This window comes from Kryptolebias marmoratus, linkage group LG17, assembly GCF_001649575.2.
Source record: "Kryptolebias marmoratus isolate JLee-2015 linkage group LG17, ASM164957v2, whole genome shotgun sequence".
In the NCBI taxonomy this organism is placed as follows: Eukaryota; Metazoa; Chordata; class Actinopteri; order Cyprinodontiformes; family Rivulidae; genus Kryptolebias; species Kryptolebias marmoratus.
Genome location: NC_051446.1, coordinates 8959120 through 8971074, shown reverse-complemented (window position 1 = coordinate 8971074; position 11955 = coordinate 8959120). Strand labels below are relative to the sequence as shown.

Genomic DNA, 11955 nt, shown 5'->3' with positions numbered 1-11955 from the left:
CACACACACACACACACACCATTCCCAGTGCAGGTGAGTCTCTGTGACAGAAAGAGTTCACTCCCACCTCTTCCCCACCCTGCTAAGTTAAAAGCTCCCCACCTCAATGTGTCAGGACCCCCCCCTCCCTCCCAGCCCCGCTGCATTCCACCCCAGCAGGAGTTCACCTGTGCGGGCTTGAGGCTCCTGAAGTTAAACCCCTCCCTCCGCAGCCTCCTCCCAATCTCCTGGGAGTGGCAGCAGATAGAAGAACACTGCCTGCAGGCTATGGGAAACTGCTTTGTGACTCGTGTTTACTCAATCATGTACTCTTGCTAACGGGTACATTTGCTGCTTGGCAGATATTTCATACTAACATGATGACTGGCGCAAATCCTTTTTATTGTTTTTCTTCACCCCCTCTACCCTTCCTGCTCAGCATGCAGAGCAACTTTCTTCATTTAATAACGAAGACATGAGTCAGGAAGCAGGCCCACGCAGCACCGTGACACTGAATCCTAACCCTGGCCACGCATGATTGTGCTTCAGCAGCCTTTGACAAAGGAGGACATGTTTTCCCCCACAAAGGTGTGTGGAAAATCTTACAGTTTAAAGCCCACAGTTTCAAATATCTGCAGCCTAAAAAAAAAACCCCACAACAACTCAAATCAGCATTTCTCAACATGGACTTCCACATCAAGATGGTTTATTTTCTGTGATTTAGGATTGATATCCTTATTAAAGACACCTATAGTGCACTGATGACTACTGCAATGTTTTTGTATTTTAGTCATATTAGCAAGAAGGAAAAAAAAATACATTGTTAAAACAAATTTGCTGATTGCATTTATTAATTAACTGATCCTCATCAGTGTGAGCAGCTCTATAAAAGCAGAGTTCAGTCAGTTTGCTGCTCTGGAGCAGACAGGTGTGTGTTAACTCAATGCCAGGGTGGAAAGACATCAGCAATGAGAAGCAATTGTTGCGGCTCATCAATATGGGAAAGGGTTAAAAGTAATTCCTAATCTATTTGGAGTTTTTAATTGTACAGTGAGAAAGATAAGACAGCTGCCGGTCCTCTCAGGAGTCAACACCTCAGCAAATTCCCCCCCGAGGTCAGACCATCAAATGCTCAGAGTAATTAAAAAAAAGAAGTCTAATAGCTCAAACTCTGACTCTACAGGCCTCAGCATGTGTCACATTAAGGTTCATGATGTGACAATTAGAGGAAAGAACAAAGTATGTTTGGAAGACTGCCAAGAGGAATTCTCTTCTCTAACACGGCACAGCAGATCAGCACAAACACTTCATGCCAGCTGTCAGCACGGTGGTGGAGGGGTGATGGTTTGGGCTTGTTCTGCAGCCACAGGACCTGGACACCCTGCAGTCACTGAGTGGACCATGAACTCTTCTGTGGACCAAAGGACTCTAGAGTCTGTCTGCTGTGAAGATTGGACCAAACTGAGTCATGATGCAACAGAACAATGATCTTAAACACAGCAGCTGATCTACAACAGAACGGACACAATCATGCGGTGTTCTATTCCAAACGTCAACTTGAGTGAAAATGCTGTTTTAGGACCTTTTGAAGCAAAACTCAGGAAACCTCAATGAACTGAAGCAACATTATAAAGAAGTGAGAGACTGGTAGAACCACACAGAACAACTACTTCATGCTGTTAAAGGTGCTTCTGTAAGGGATCGAATCACAACAGTAGACTTTATTATTGCACTTTTACCGTAGTTTTTGGTAAATTAATAATTACAGGGTATATTTTGTCATGTTTTGTTGTCTGTTTGTTTCCATTTGCTTGATTTTAAGATTTGGTGAGAACTTTATTACTATTATTATTATTAAATTAAGTCCAAATGCTTAAAATCTAAGAAGTGGCAACAAAAGTGCCAAATTTCTGTCAGACATACAGCAACTTATGTAGCTGTAAAATACTAAAAAAAAACTCAAACATAATAAAAAATATGATTAACAGATGAGCTGTAGGCGTGCTTTTGAAGTTATACAAGATAAAAACTGTAACTTCCTGCAGAAAAACAACTGTTTGACTAAATATCTATATTTTTTTAATTAAACCAAGTCATCCTTTTTTTAAATCTGCAGTGTCAGTGACACTGACAAACATTCGTAAATAACAACCTGTCAGGGTGGAGAAACACACTTGAGGCATCAGTTATAGGAGCAGCTTCAGCAAAATTCCTTAACAGTGATCGTAAAAAACAAAACAAAAAAAACACTCAAAATATGTGGCGTCTGAAGTCTGCATAATGTTCCGGACTGGTTCGGATTAATAAGAATGGAATTTGATTCGGTGTACAATAACCCAATACTGTTGGTTCATTATGTTGGGAAAGTCAATCAACAGGAAGTGACTAATTTTCTTTTACAACTGGCCAGGAAATTCACTCATAAGACCAGTTTAAGAAGTTTTATTTGAAAGAAAAAAAGAGAAAAAAAATCATTGGTAAAAGAAGTTTTAAAGTGTAACATTTTAATCCAACACTAGAAGTGAATATAAGAGGGGGTCGAACTCTGGAGCCGGCTTTAAGTGACCCGCAGATGAAAGCAGCTCTGTTTCTCTGTACTGTACATACCACGCTGCGCAGCCGTGCTCCCAGCAACCAGATCTGCTCCGATACAATGGACCGGTCTCTCTCCAGGGGAACAAAACGCCTTTGGAAACAACGCCTCCCTACAGTCTGAAGAGCTCGGCTGACACTTAGACAGCAAAGTCTTTCTAAACGACCTTTTCACAAGGCCGGGGACCCACCCACCGCATCGCTTCTCTGAGCTCAACGAGGGGTTTGTGTGAGGAGATAAAAGTTCTGAAACATGCAGTTTTACACAAACTATGTTACACTGCAGGGACATGCAACCAAACTGTTGTTCAGACTCAGGAGAAATTTTACTGTGTTGAAAGCAAGAGAAGACGGCTGTTTTCTGTTTCTGTCCTTAGGAAACATGCAAAATCTGAACCGAGACAGAACTTACCGTTTGGAGGATGCTGTTGAGCTGAACCGGACCAGCCCTGTGTGAGGACAAAATGAGCCAAAAACAGAGAGGAAAAGCAGCGGGACACAGAGACCGTCCCCACCTACGTGTCCTTGTCTGTGTGCGTGTCTGCGCCCAACTCCTCACTAATTTGCATGACAAAAACAGCCCAGTGTGGAGTTCATTATTTGGACTTGTGGTGTCTTTACACTTTTCTTTCCCGCCAAAAAATTAACTTAAAAAGACATTTCAGACAAACCACATAACCTTCACATGTGGAAACGAGGTTTTTATATGTGAAAACATGTTAAGTTACCACGGGGAACATGTGTTTTGGACATGTTTGCCATGTGGATGTGGAACTAAGGACATATGTGGAAAATCACAGGTGTTCACATGTAAAATTAACATGCATAAAACACACGATATAAATGTTTCCCATGTGAATTTGGAACAAAACAAGATTAACTTTACAAGTTAGAAAAAGGTACCACATAAAACACATGACTTGCACGTTTTCCATGTGGATTTTAAACAAAAAATGTGAACTTCACATGTGAAAAGTCATAGGTGCTCCCATTTGAAAACATGTCAATCTAACGTGAATAACATGTTTTACATGTTTCCCATGTGTGTCTGGAACAAAGAACTTGTGCTTTACGTGTGGGAAATCACAAGTGTTCACATGTGAAAGCATGTTAAATTAAAAACAAGGTGAATTAACATGTGAAACACGTCTATCATGTGAATTTGGAAAAAAAGAAAGATGAAATTCACATGTGGAAAGGCATTAAATGAAGTTGTGATGGACAATTTTCATGTTTGCCATGTGAATTTGGAACAAAAGAATTTACTGTGGAAGTTGAAAGATCACACATTTTCGCATGTGAAGTTTAAGGTACCACATGAAACACATGATTTGCACGTTTCACATGAGGATTCGAAGCAAAAAATATCTGAAATTCACATGTGGGAAATCACAAGTTTACGTGTGAAAACGTTAAAATAACATGTGAAACACGTGTTACACGTCGCCCATGTGAATTTGGAACCCCAAATGCTTTTGAAATTCACATGTGGAAAATTACAAGTATTTACATGTGAAATTATGTCACATTAACATGTGAAGCACGTTTTTTTTTTACATGTCCTATGATTAACTTTACATGTGGAAAAATTCATAATTTCACATGTGAAGTGTGTTTTGCACAAAAATGAGATAAATGTTACATGTGACAATGTTCAATTAACGTGCAAAATGCAATTTAGGAACATTTTTCAACAAGTTCATGTGATCACATGATCTTCCTCTGATCACATGTAAAAAACACGTAAATAAAAGTGTTATTTATGTATATTTAATAAAAATCAATTAACGAGGTAATAAGTAGTGCAGGAAGAACAAAATCTTGAGGACCTTTTGAAGCTTTGCAACTGAGAATGTTAGACCAAATGAAAACAAGAAAAGCTAAACTAAAGTAAACTTAGTTTTCTTTGTGTATATTTCCATAAAAACCTGGTAGAAACATTAATATGCTACATTTTATTTAGCATCGCATAAGGTTTTTTTTTTTTACCTTATATTACCTGATAATAAAAATGCACTTGGTGATAAAGATAATAATCAGTGATCCCCAAGGGGTAAACAGCTTAATACTCTCTTGGTAGGCTTCTTCCTAACCTTGCATTTTTATTTTTGTACAACATTGAGCAGAAAGAGTTCTGAAATGCTGCGTTCGGACAGGTTGGGCTGGGTGTGGCTCGTGGGTTACAGCGTTTTTTGCTGACAGGGGTTCACCCGCAGGGAGGACAACTTCAGCCTGCACGCCGGAAACATTTTCTGACTGAGCTTACACCCCTTACAGGAAGAGTGGAGATCATCTGCTCAGATCGTGGACTAAAACAACTGGATCCACATCATTAGTGACACACCAGCTGCAGTCACAAGTTTCCCTCCACTCATCATGGGCACGAATGTCACAAACATATTCATTTTAGACTTTTAATGATTCATTCAAATTGCTCTTTTTCCAGAGTGAAATGATTTGTAAAGATAAAAATTCAGTGCACAAGTTAAGAGTTTATTGTGGATTTTCCAGGGTCGGGATTTTACATACAAATATATGCATACATTTATCTAATTTCTTTTGCAATAAGTGGTGCTGAATGTTTTAGGATGTCAACTTAAGTGATTGTGATTGACCGCAGCTGGTAGCTGATCTTTGATTCGTTTGACAGCCCTCTTTGGACTGATCGAAACCTTGCGAGTCCCGCTCAGATGAAAGGAAAATCGGTTCAGATGTTCAGGATCAACCCACCGAGGCTAAAGCCTACCATGATATGGAAGCTGCTGGAACAGAAGAAGTCCACAGAACGGTCCAGTTTTACATCAACCTGGGCTGAGAGGGTGCTGACCACAAAAAACAAAAAAACAAAAAAGTAGCTCCGCCTTAAAAGAAACCCCTTCAAGCTCCACGGCGAGCCAAATGTCTTCTGAAAAGAGGAGTGTAGAACACTGAATCAGCTGTTTGGCATGGTGGTGGTAGCATCATGCTCTGGTGCTGGTGCATTACAGAAAATACCTCCTAGTTCACTTCAAACCAACAGCCACATGGTTCAATGTTGAACATGCTAACCATACAGCTTGGCTGCTGAGAGTTTTTTATGTTAGAGGTGAGATTTTAAATTCTGTTCTGAATCTGACAGGGAGCCAAAAGAGAGAAGCTAAAACTGGAGAAATACGACCTCTCCTTCGAACCTGGAACCAAGCCTAAAAGCCCACCTGAGCAGCTGAAGCAGACGGATGTCTGACGGAGTTTCACTCGGCGCTTCCGTCAGCGTCTCATTCCAGGATCTGCAAAAACACGCAAAAACAGAACTGGCAGCGCTTCAGCTGCCGGCTCTGCTGGAGCTCCTTCCCAGGCAAATGATCGAACAACGTGAAAACCTTGTTTTGAGTTTTAGTTTTTTACATGTTTGAAACCAATTTTGTCCATAAAAACGAACTTACTGGGCAAAACAATTGGGGATTAAAGGCCTAGCGTTCCTTGGAGGAATAAATATCACCCTCCGCCTTTGATGCCAGAGCTTGAAATTAACACCAAACAATGAGAAAGGATGAAGTTTTAGTCCTTTTGGTTAAACCTGGTAAATAGCGTTATTTCACATGAGATCCCAGAAGATGCATTAATGATTGGAGTACTTGTTGAGGATGACTCTCAGCTACTACCACAACAAGTTTCAGCTCATTATCCACAAAAGTAACTGAGTTATAGCAATTTTTGTCAAGTCTTGTCAGGTTTCCTTAACTGTGCGATTCCCCACTTGAAAGAGATAGTCTCTACAATAAAGCTTTTAACTGGATTTCACTCAGACTCTTCAATTTAGTTGATCCATCTTTATTTTTCCATGATGGTCACAGAGCTTTAGCCTTTCAGCCATATAGGTGAAAAACCTCAAAAGACACAGAAACACATCTATTACATTCTGAAATTAACAAGATAAATACATTGTGAATAATCATATTTCCACCCTTTAAAACCAGTTATTCCAAATTATAATAAATAGCAAATATTTTATAGTGAAAGTCAACACCAATAAATAAATTAGCATATTTTTCAATACTTCTTAAATATATTTTCATAGTCATACATTTTGAACATTTATTTTTTTCTTTTTATTTTAACCAATTAACACCAAGTGTACATATACATATACATATATATATATTCTTTTTTTTTTTTACTTACTAGCTAGACTTCAACAAGATTAAACAGTAACATCAATCAGAGCCCATATGCTGCTCCAATGAGATTCATTAAATGAGCAACATCATTATGAGGCTTACCGGCTGTCCTTCACAGTTTGTAGAAGACTTTTGCACAGTTCAGACTTTACATGCTACAAGCACTGCTTGGTTCAAACAGGAATGACAGGTCAGTCACATCAAAAGTACCTGCACTCTGATTGCTTGGAGATTGAGTCCACCTGGTCCTCCTCATTAACAGGCAGAGAAAGAGCTGCAGAAAGGTGCAGCAAAGGGGACTGGCAGAGGGGAGTGGTTACCTGGCAGTTCACCAGAACAATTTTCATGTTGCCGATTAGCTGTGGCGGCCATCTTGAACTGGTATGACTCCAAAAGGTAATCAGTTGCAGAGGTACATCCAGTGATTACTTCCTGAAAGTTTCTTTAAAATCCCTCCAGTGGCTCACGAGATATTTTGCTAACAGACAAACAGGAGATGAAGCCATTTAGTTAAAGGCCAAATTTTAAACAAAGATCTTGTATGATAGTTAGCCCTCAAAACGTGTTGGGGATGATGCTCGGCTACTACCACACCAACTGTTTGGTCAATATCTGTCAAATTGACTTGAGTTATAGACATTTTTTGTGTTTTTAAAATCAGTGGCTGTGACGGCCATTTTGAATCAGGTTGACTCTAAATCGTTAATCAGCTGTAAATGGACTTCCATTTGTTATCTACGGCAAGTTTCATTAAAATTTATCCAGTGGTTCGCAAGATATTTTGCCAACAAGCACACACAGACGTTGTTTACCTTTTGGTGAATTCTATTCGTCTCTTTATAGTTTTGATATTTAGTTAGACAAGGGTGCACCTAATGAAGCATTTTACACAACTCAAACTCAAAGCAGCAACTACAAGAGATCTATTTTGTTCGTTTTTAGCAGCAGCCTACCGACTCTGTCAAGTTAAACCTTGAGTGGCGCGTCTGAAAACAGACCTCTGGATGCTCCTCCTGGCAGAAGTCAGACGTGGGGGTTTGAGATGGAAAAAAAAAAAAAAAACACGCCGGAGTCCACCTGCGGCACAGATGCTTCCTCCGACGGCCGAGTCGAGTTGGAACGCCAAAGATACCATCGGGGAGCAGATCTGCACTCAACGGAGCTTGTTCTCCAGAAAACAAACACAAAAGAAGCGGTTTGATTTCTAAAGATAAAAACTGTTCAAAGGAAAGTGTTTAAAGATGGAAACAATCCCCTCGAAACTTGAAACGAAGCCGACTGAAAAGGCAACAACTTAACCATTTATTCACCTTACTATCAATACAAGTGTAAAAAAACAACAACAACAAAAAAACTAAAATATGTTCCACTGTGTCCCAAACAGAGATGCTGACAAAATGTCTGTTCTTACAAGCAGGATGATATCTGACCACATCTATGGAGATATATATATGTACAAAAACATAATTCCAGGGTATTTTAACCACTTTTAGGACCTTTTTTTTTTCTTCAGAGTTGCTTTAAATCAGCAGCAGTTGCCTCCTGATGTACAGTGCTGTGAAAGAGTATTTGGCCCTTTTACCGATTTCTTCTGGTTTTGCTTTTTCGTCACACAAATCTGAACATCAGACAACAGCATTTTGTATTCACACAAGTTTTCAAATGATGATTTGATTTATTAAGGGGGGGGGGGGGTTATCCAAACCAACCTGGTCTTCTGTGAAAAGTCGAGCTAAATCATGAATGAACTGTTTTGTTTTTAATAAAGCTGAGTTCAGTTTCACCAGACACACCTGTGCCCGATTACTGCCAGGCCTGTAAGAACAAGAACGCACTTCGATAGAACCTTGACCCTCAAATCCGGAGAACGTGGAACAGTGGGTGAACCTTCCCAGGAGTGGCCAGGTGACCAGAAAATAGTCCAAGAGCGCAGCGAAGACTCATCCAGGAGGGCCCAGAAGGACCCAGGAGTAAAAAATGGCCTCCATGGGAGAGTTCAAAGGCCTGAACCATTCTTGACCAACAAAACACAAAAAGGTCTCACGTTCGCCAAGAAACACCTCGATGACCCATAAAACCGGGACAATATTCTGTGGACTGATGAGACATAAGTGGACCTTTTGGTTTTTGGGAAGGTTTTTGTCCTGTTGCATCTGGGGTAAAGATTGTCGTACTCACAGTCAAACACGGTAGTGGTAGTGTGATGGTCTGGGGCTGCTTTGTTGCTTGGGGACCTGGACAACTTGCCATAACTGAATAAATCCCAAACTCAGCTCTCTAATTGTCTCTAGGGACAATGTCGGCCATTATTTTGGGACCTTAAGATGAAGAACAGGTGGGTTCTGCAGCAGCAACGTTCCTCCACAGCCAGCCGACTGACTCCTCGCTAGTTAGCACAAACACTTTGTTCCACTTGTTGCTGCCAAGGGTGGAACAACCATTAGATTAGGTTGGTTTGGATAACTTGTTTCCTTTAATAAATGAAACCATTTAAAACAAAAAACAACATTTTGTATGCACTCAGGTTATCGTCTGATAACATTTGTTTGACGATTTGAACCATATTAATGTAACAAAAAGAGTAAAAATAGAAGAAATCTGTAAGAAGGCAAGTACTTCTTTTGTATATCTGTATTTACTGCGTATATATATATATATATATTAAAAAAAACAAGTTATGAAAATCATCTACACGTGTCAAAGTTAAAGATGATTAAGGGATTTTTCAACAAATTGTCATTTTGGCTTTTTAGTGCAACTCCAGAGACAGAGGACTGAGTCTTTTGATTTGTCCACGTGGAGCAGAGGTTCACAGCAGGAACGTGGAGTGTCCAGCAGTTTGTCCACTCTCTGCGTGTCTTCACACGTCCAACGGCAGCACAGCTTGGGTCCCGGCTCAGACCTGTCCGTTCGTCCTCACTGCTTCGCTTTCTTCAGGATGGTGCCCACTGCAGAGATGACTGTGGTCTTGGTGCCGCTCGCCGTGGTTGTCACGGAGACGACGGCCGGAAGGGTCGCTGTGGTGGTGATGAGGGTGGGCTGGGCCAGGGTGACGGGGATCGCCGAGTCCCACTTACTTTTCCTCTTCTGGGCATCTGCTGGTGAGAGGAGAAGCGGAGCAGTTGGTTAGGTGAGGTGTTGGACTAAACAACGAGCCGGTTCAGATATGGTTTCATTTATCATCAGAAAACAGAGACATGATGACGGAGGCGCTTCCTCTGATCAGGATGTGAGCAGCAGAAAGAAGCATTGAAATGAAGCACACAAAAAACACTGAACAAGAGAACTACAATATGCAAAATGCAATAATTTGCCAATCTCATAAAACCAGATTATTTCCACAATGAAATATAGTGAACATATCAAACGTTTAAACTAAGACATTGTACCACTTTTAGGAAACAATCAGGTAATTCTTCATTTTACGGCAGCAACACATCTAAAACAAGTTGGGGAAGGGGCAACAAAAGGCTGTAAATGTAAGTGGTACAAATAAGAATCAGCTGGAGGAGCATTTTGTAACTAATTAGGTGAAATGGCAGCAGGTCAGTAAGAGGACTGGGGATAAAAAGAGCATTTTAAAGAGGCTGAATCTCTCAGATGTAAAGATGTGCAGATGTTCACCAGTCTGAGGAAAATCTCCAACTAAAATAGTGGAGCAATTTCAATTTCTACAGTTCATAATATCGTCAAAAGGTTTCTAAAATCTGCAGAAATCTCAGAGCTCAAAAGGTAAAGACTGAAAGTCAATATTAGAGGGGCCACTGCATTAAAAACAGGTCTGATTCTGTTCTGAACATCACTGCAGGGACTCAGGAACACTTGTCTGTAAACACAGTACACCATGTCATCCGCACATGCTGCTTAAAGCTCTATCAGGCAAAGAAGAAGCCGAATGTGAAAACCTTCTAGAAACACCACCGTCTTCTCTGGACTGAAGCTCATTTAATACGAACGGAGGCAAACAGGAGAACTGTTCTGTGGTCAGACAAATTTACATTTCAAAATTCGTTTTGGAAACCGCAGACGCCACGTTGTCTGTCCTAAAGAGATCGACCGTTTCAGTTTATTATCAGGTCGCAATTTAAAAGCCCACCTCTCTGATGGTATGGGGGTGCATTAGTGACTACAGCATGGGCAGCTTACACATCTGGGAAAAATGCCATTAATGTAGAAAAGTATATAGAGGTTTTAGAACATATGCTCCCCATGCAGGCAATGTTTGTTCTCAGAGAATATTTCGGGAAGTCAACGCTAAACCTCATTCTGCATCCATTCCAACAGCATGGCTTCACAGTAGAAGAGTCTGGGTGCTGAACTGACCTGCCCGCAGTCCAAACCTTCCACCATTTACCACCAAACTGACCAGTAAAGCGACTCTGTCCCGTTTACCTGTGGCTGTGGTGGTGCTGGTGCTGCTGGTGGTGGAGGCTGCTGTGCTGGAGGCGTTGGTGCCCTTCTTAGTTCCTGTGACAAACTCAATCTGAAGAACACACAAACAAAATGAAACAAGTTTAAATTCCTGCTACAGCTCACTGAGAAGCTCTTCTTGAGAGTTTGTCATATCAAAGGAAACAGTATTTGAAAATGTCTAAATTTTTGCACAAATACAACCGACTTTCTTTTGTTTTCCACAGGGGACCATATGAAACATGACACACCGAGTACTTCCTCTCTCAGGTACAGTTTAAACTTGTTTCAACGATGACGCCGATGCAGCTCATGGCAGCGTGAATCAGATTTCTAACCACATGTGTTCCCTGGAGAGACAACACACCCACCCCTTAAACTTCAGCACGCGCAGATATTTTCTTTCTCTGAAACCAAATAAACATTTCAGTCAGGGGCTCGACTGATCCGTTTTTACTGAAAAGTTTTTTTTTTTTTTTTTGGTTTTTCTCCTCCACAGAAAGTGTCAAATCTGAACAAGCGTCAGCGAGTTGTTAAGTTGCATCTGAACTACAGCTACAAAAGCTGAACTTGGCAGTCTGGATTTCGGTACTTCTGAGGAGGGACATTAAATCAGAAGTGAAGTGGGGCTGGTGCTGACTTGCCCGACTCAGAACACAGGATAACCCACATCTCTTTTGTTGTTGGCCTCACCTTGGTGCGCTCCTTCTTGGCCTTTTCCAGCTTGTCCATCTCCACTTTTTGGGCTTTGGCTAGGAGAGATCATTTTTATGAGATCCAAGCTGGAATTATGAAATAAGATTTTTTTTTTTTTTTT

At 40.8% G+C, this 11955-nt stretch overlaps 2 protein-coding genes across 4 annotated transcripts in view; both read right to left on the bottom strand.

Moving 5' to 3' along the window:
* Positions 1–3031, bottom strand: part of itgb4 (integrin, beta 4) — a 36088-nt gene extending 33057 nt beyond the window's left edge. Inside the window, exon 1 of the mRNA XM_037981028.1 lies at positions 2984–3031. The gene's annotated coding sequence lies outside the window, so the exon portion shown is untranslated. The remainder of the gene's footprint in view (positions 1–2983) is intronic.
* A 4976-nt stretch (positions 3032–8007) lies between these two features.
* The window catches only part of LOC108235910 (SAP30 binding protein), a 22233-nt gene continuing 18285 nt past the window's right edge, over positions 8008–11955 (bottom strand). For 2 of the 3 annotated variants that reach the window (XM_017416247.3, XM_037980700.1), the window contains 3 exons: positions 11832–11890; positions 11121–11211; positions 8008–9826 (listed from right to left, as the gene is read on the bottom strand). In XM_017416247.3, coding sequence (XP_017271736.1) covers positions 9645–9826; positions 11121–11211; positions 11832–11890 — 332 coding nt within the window. In that variant the 3' untranslated portion in view covers positions 8008–9644. The remainder of the gene's footprint in view (positions 9827–11120; positions 11212–11831; positions 11891–11955) is intronic. The other variant, XM_017416248.3, reaches the window with a different exon arrangement.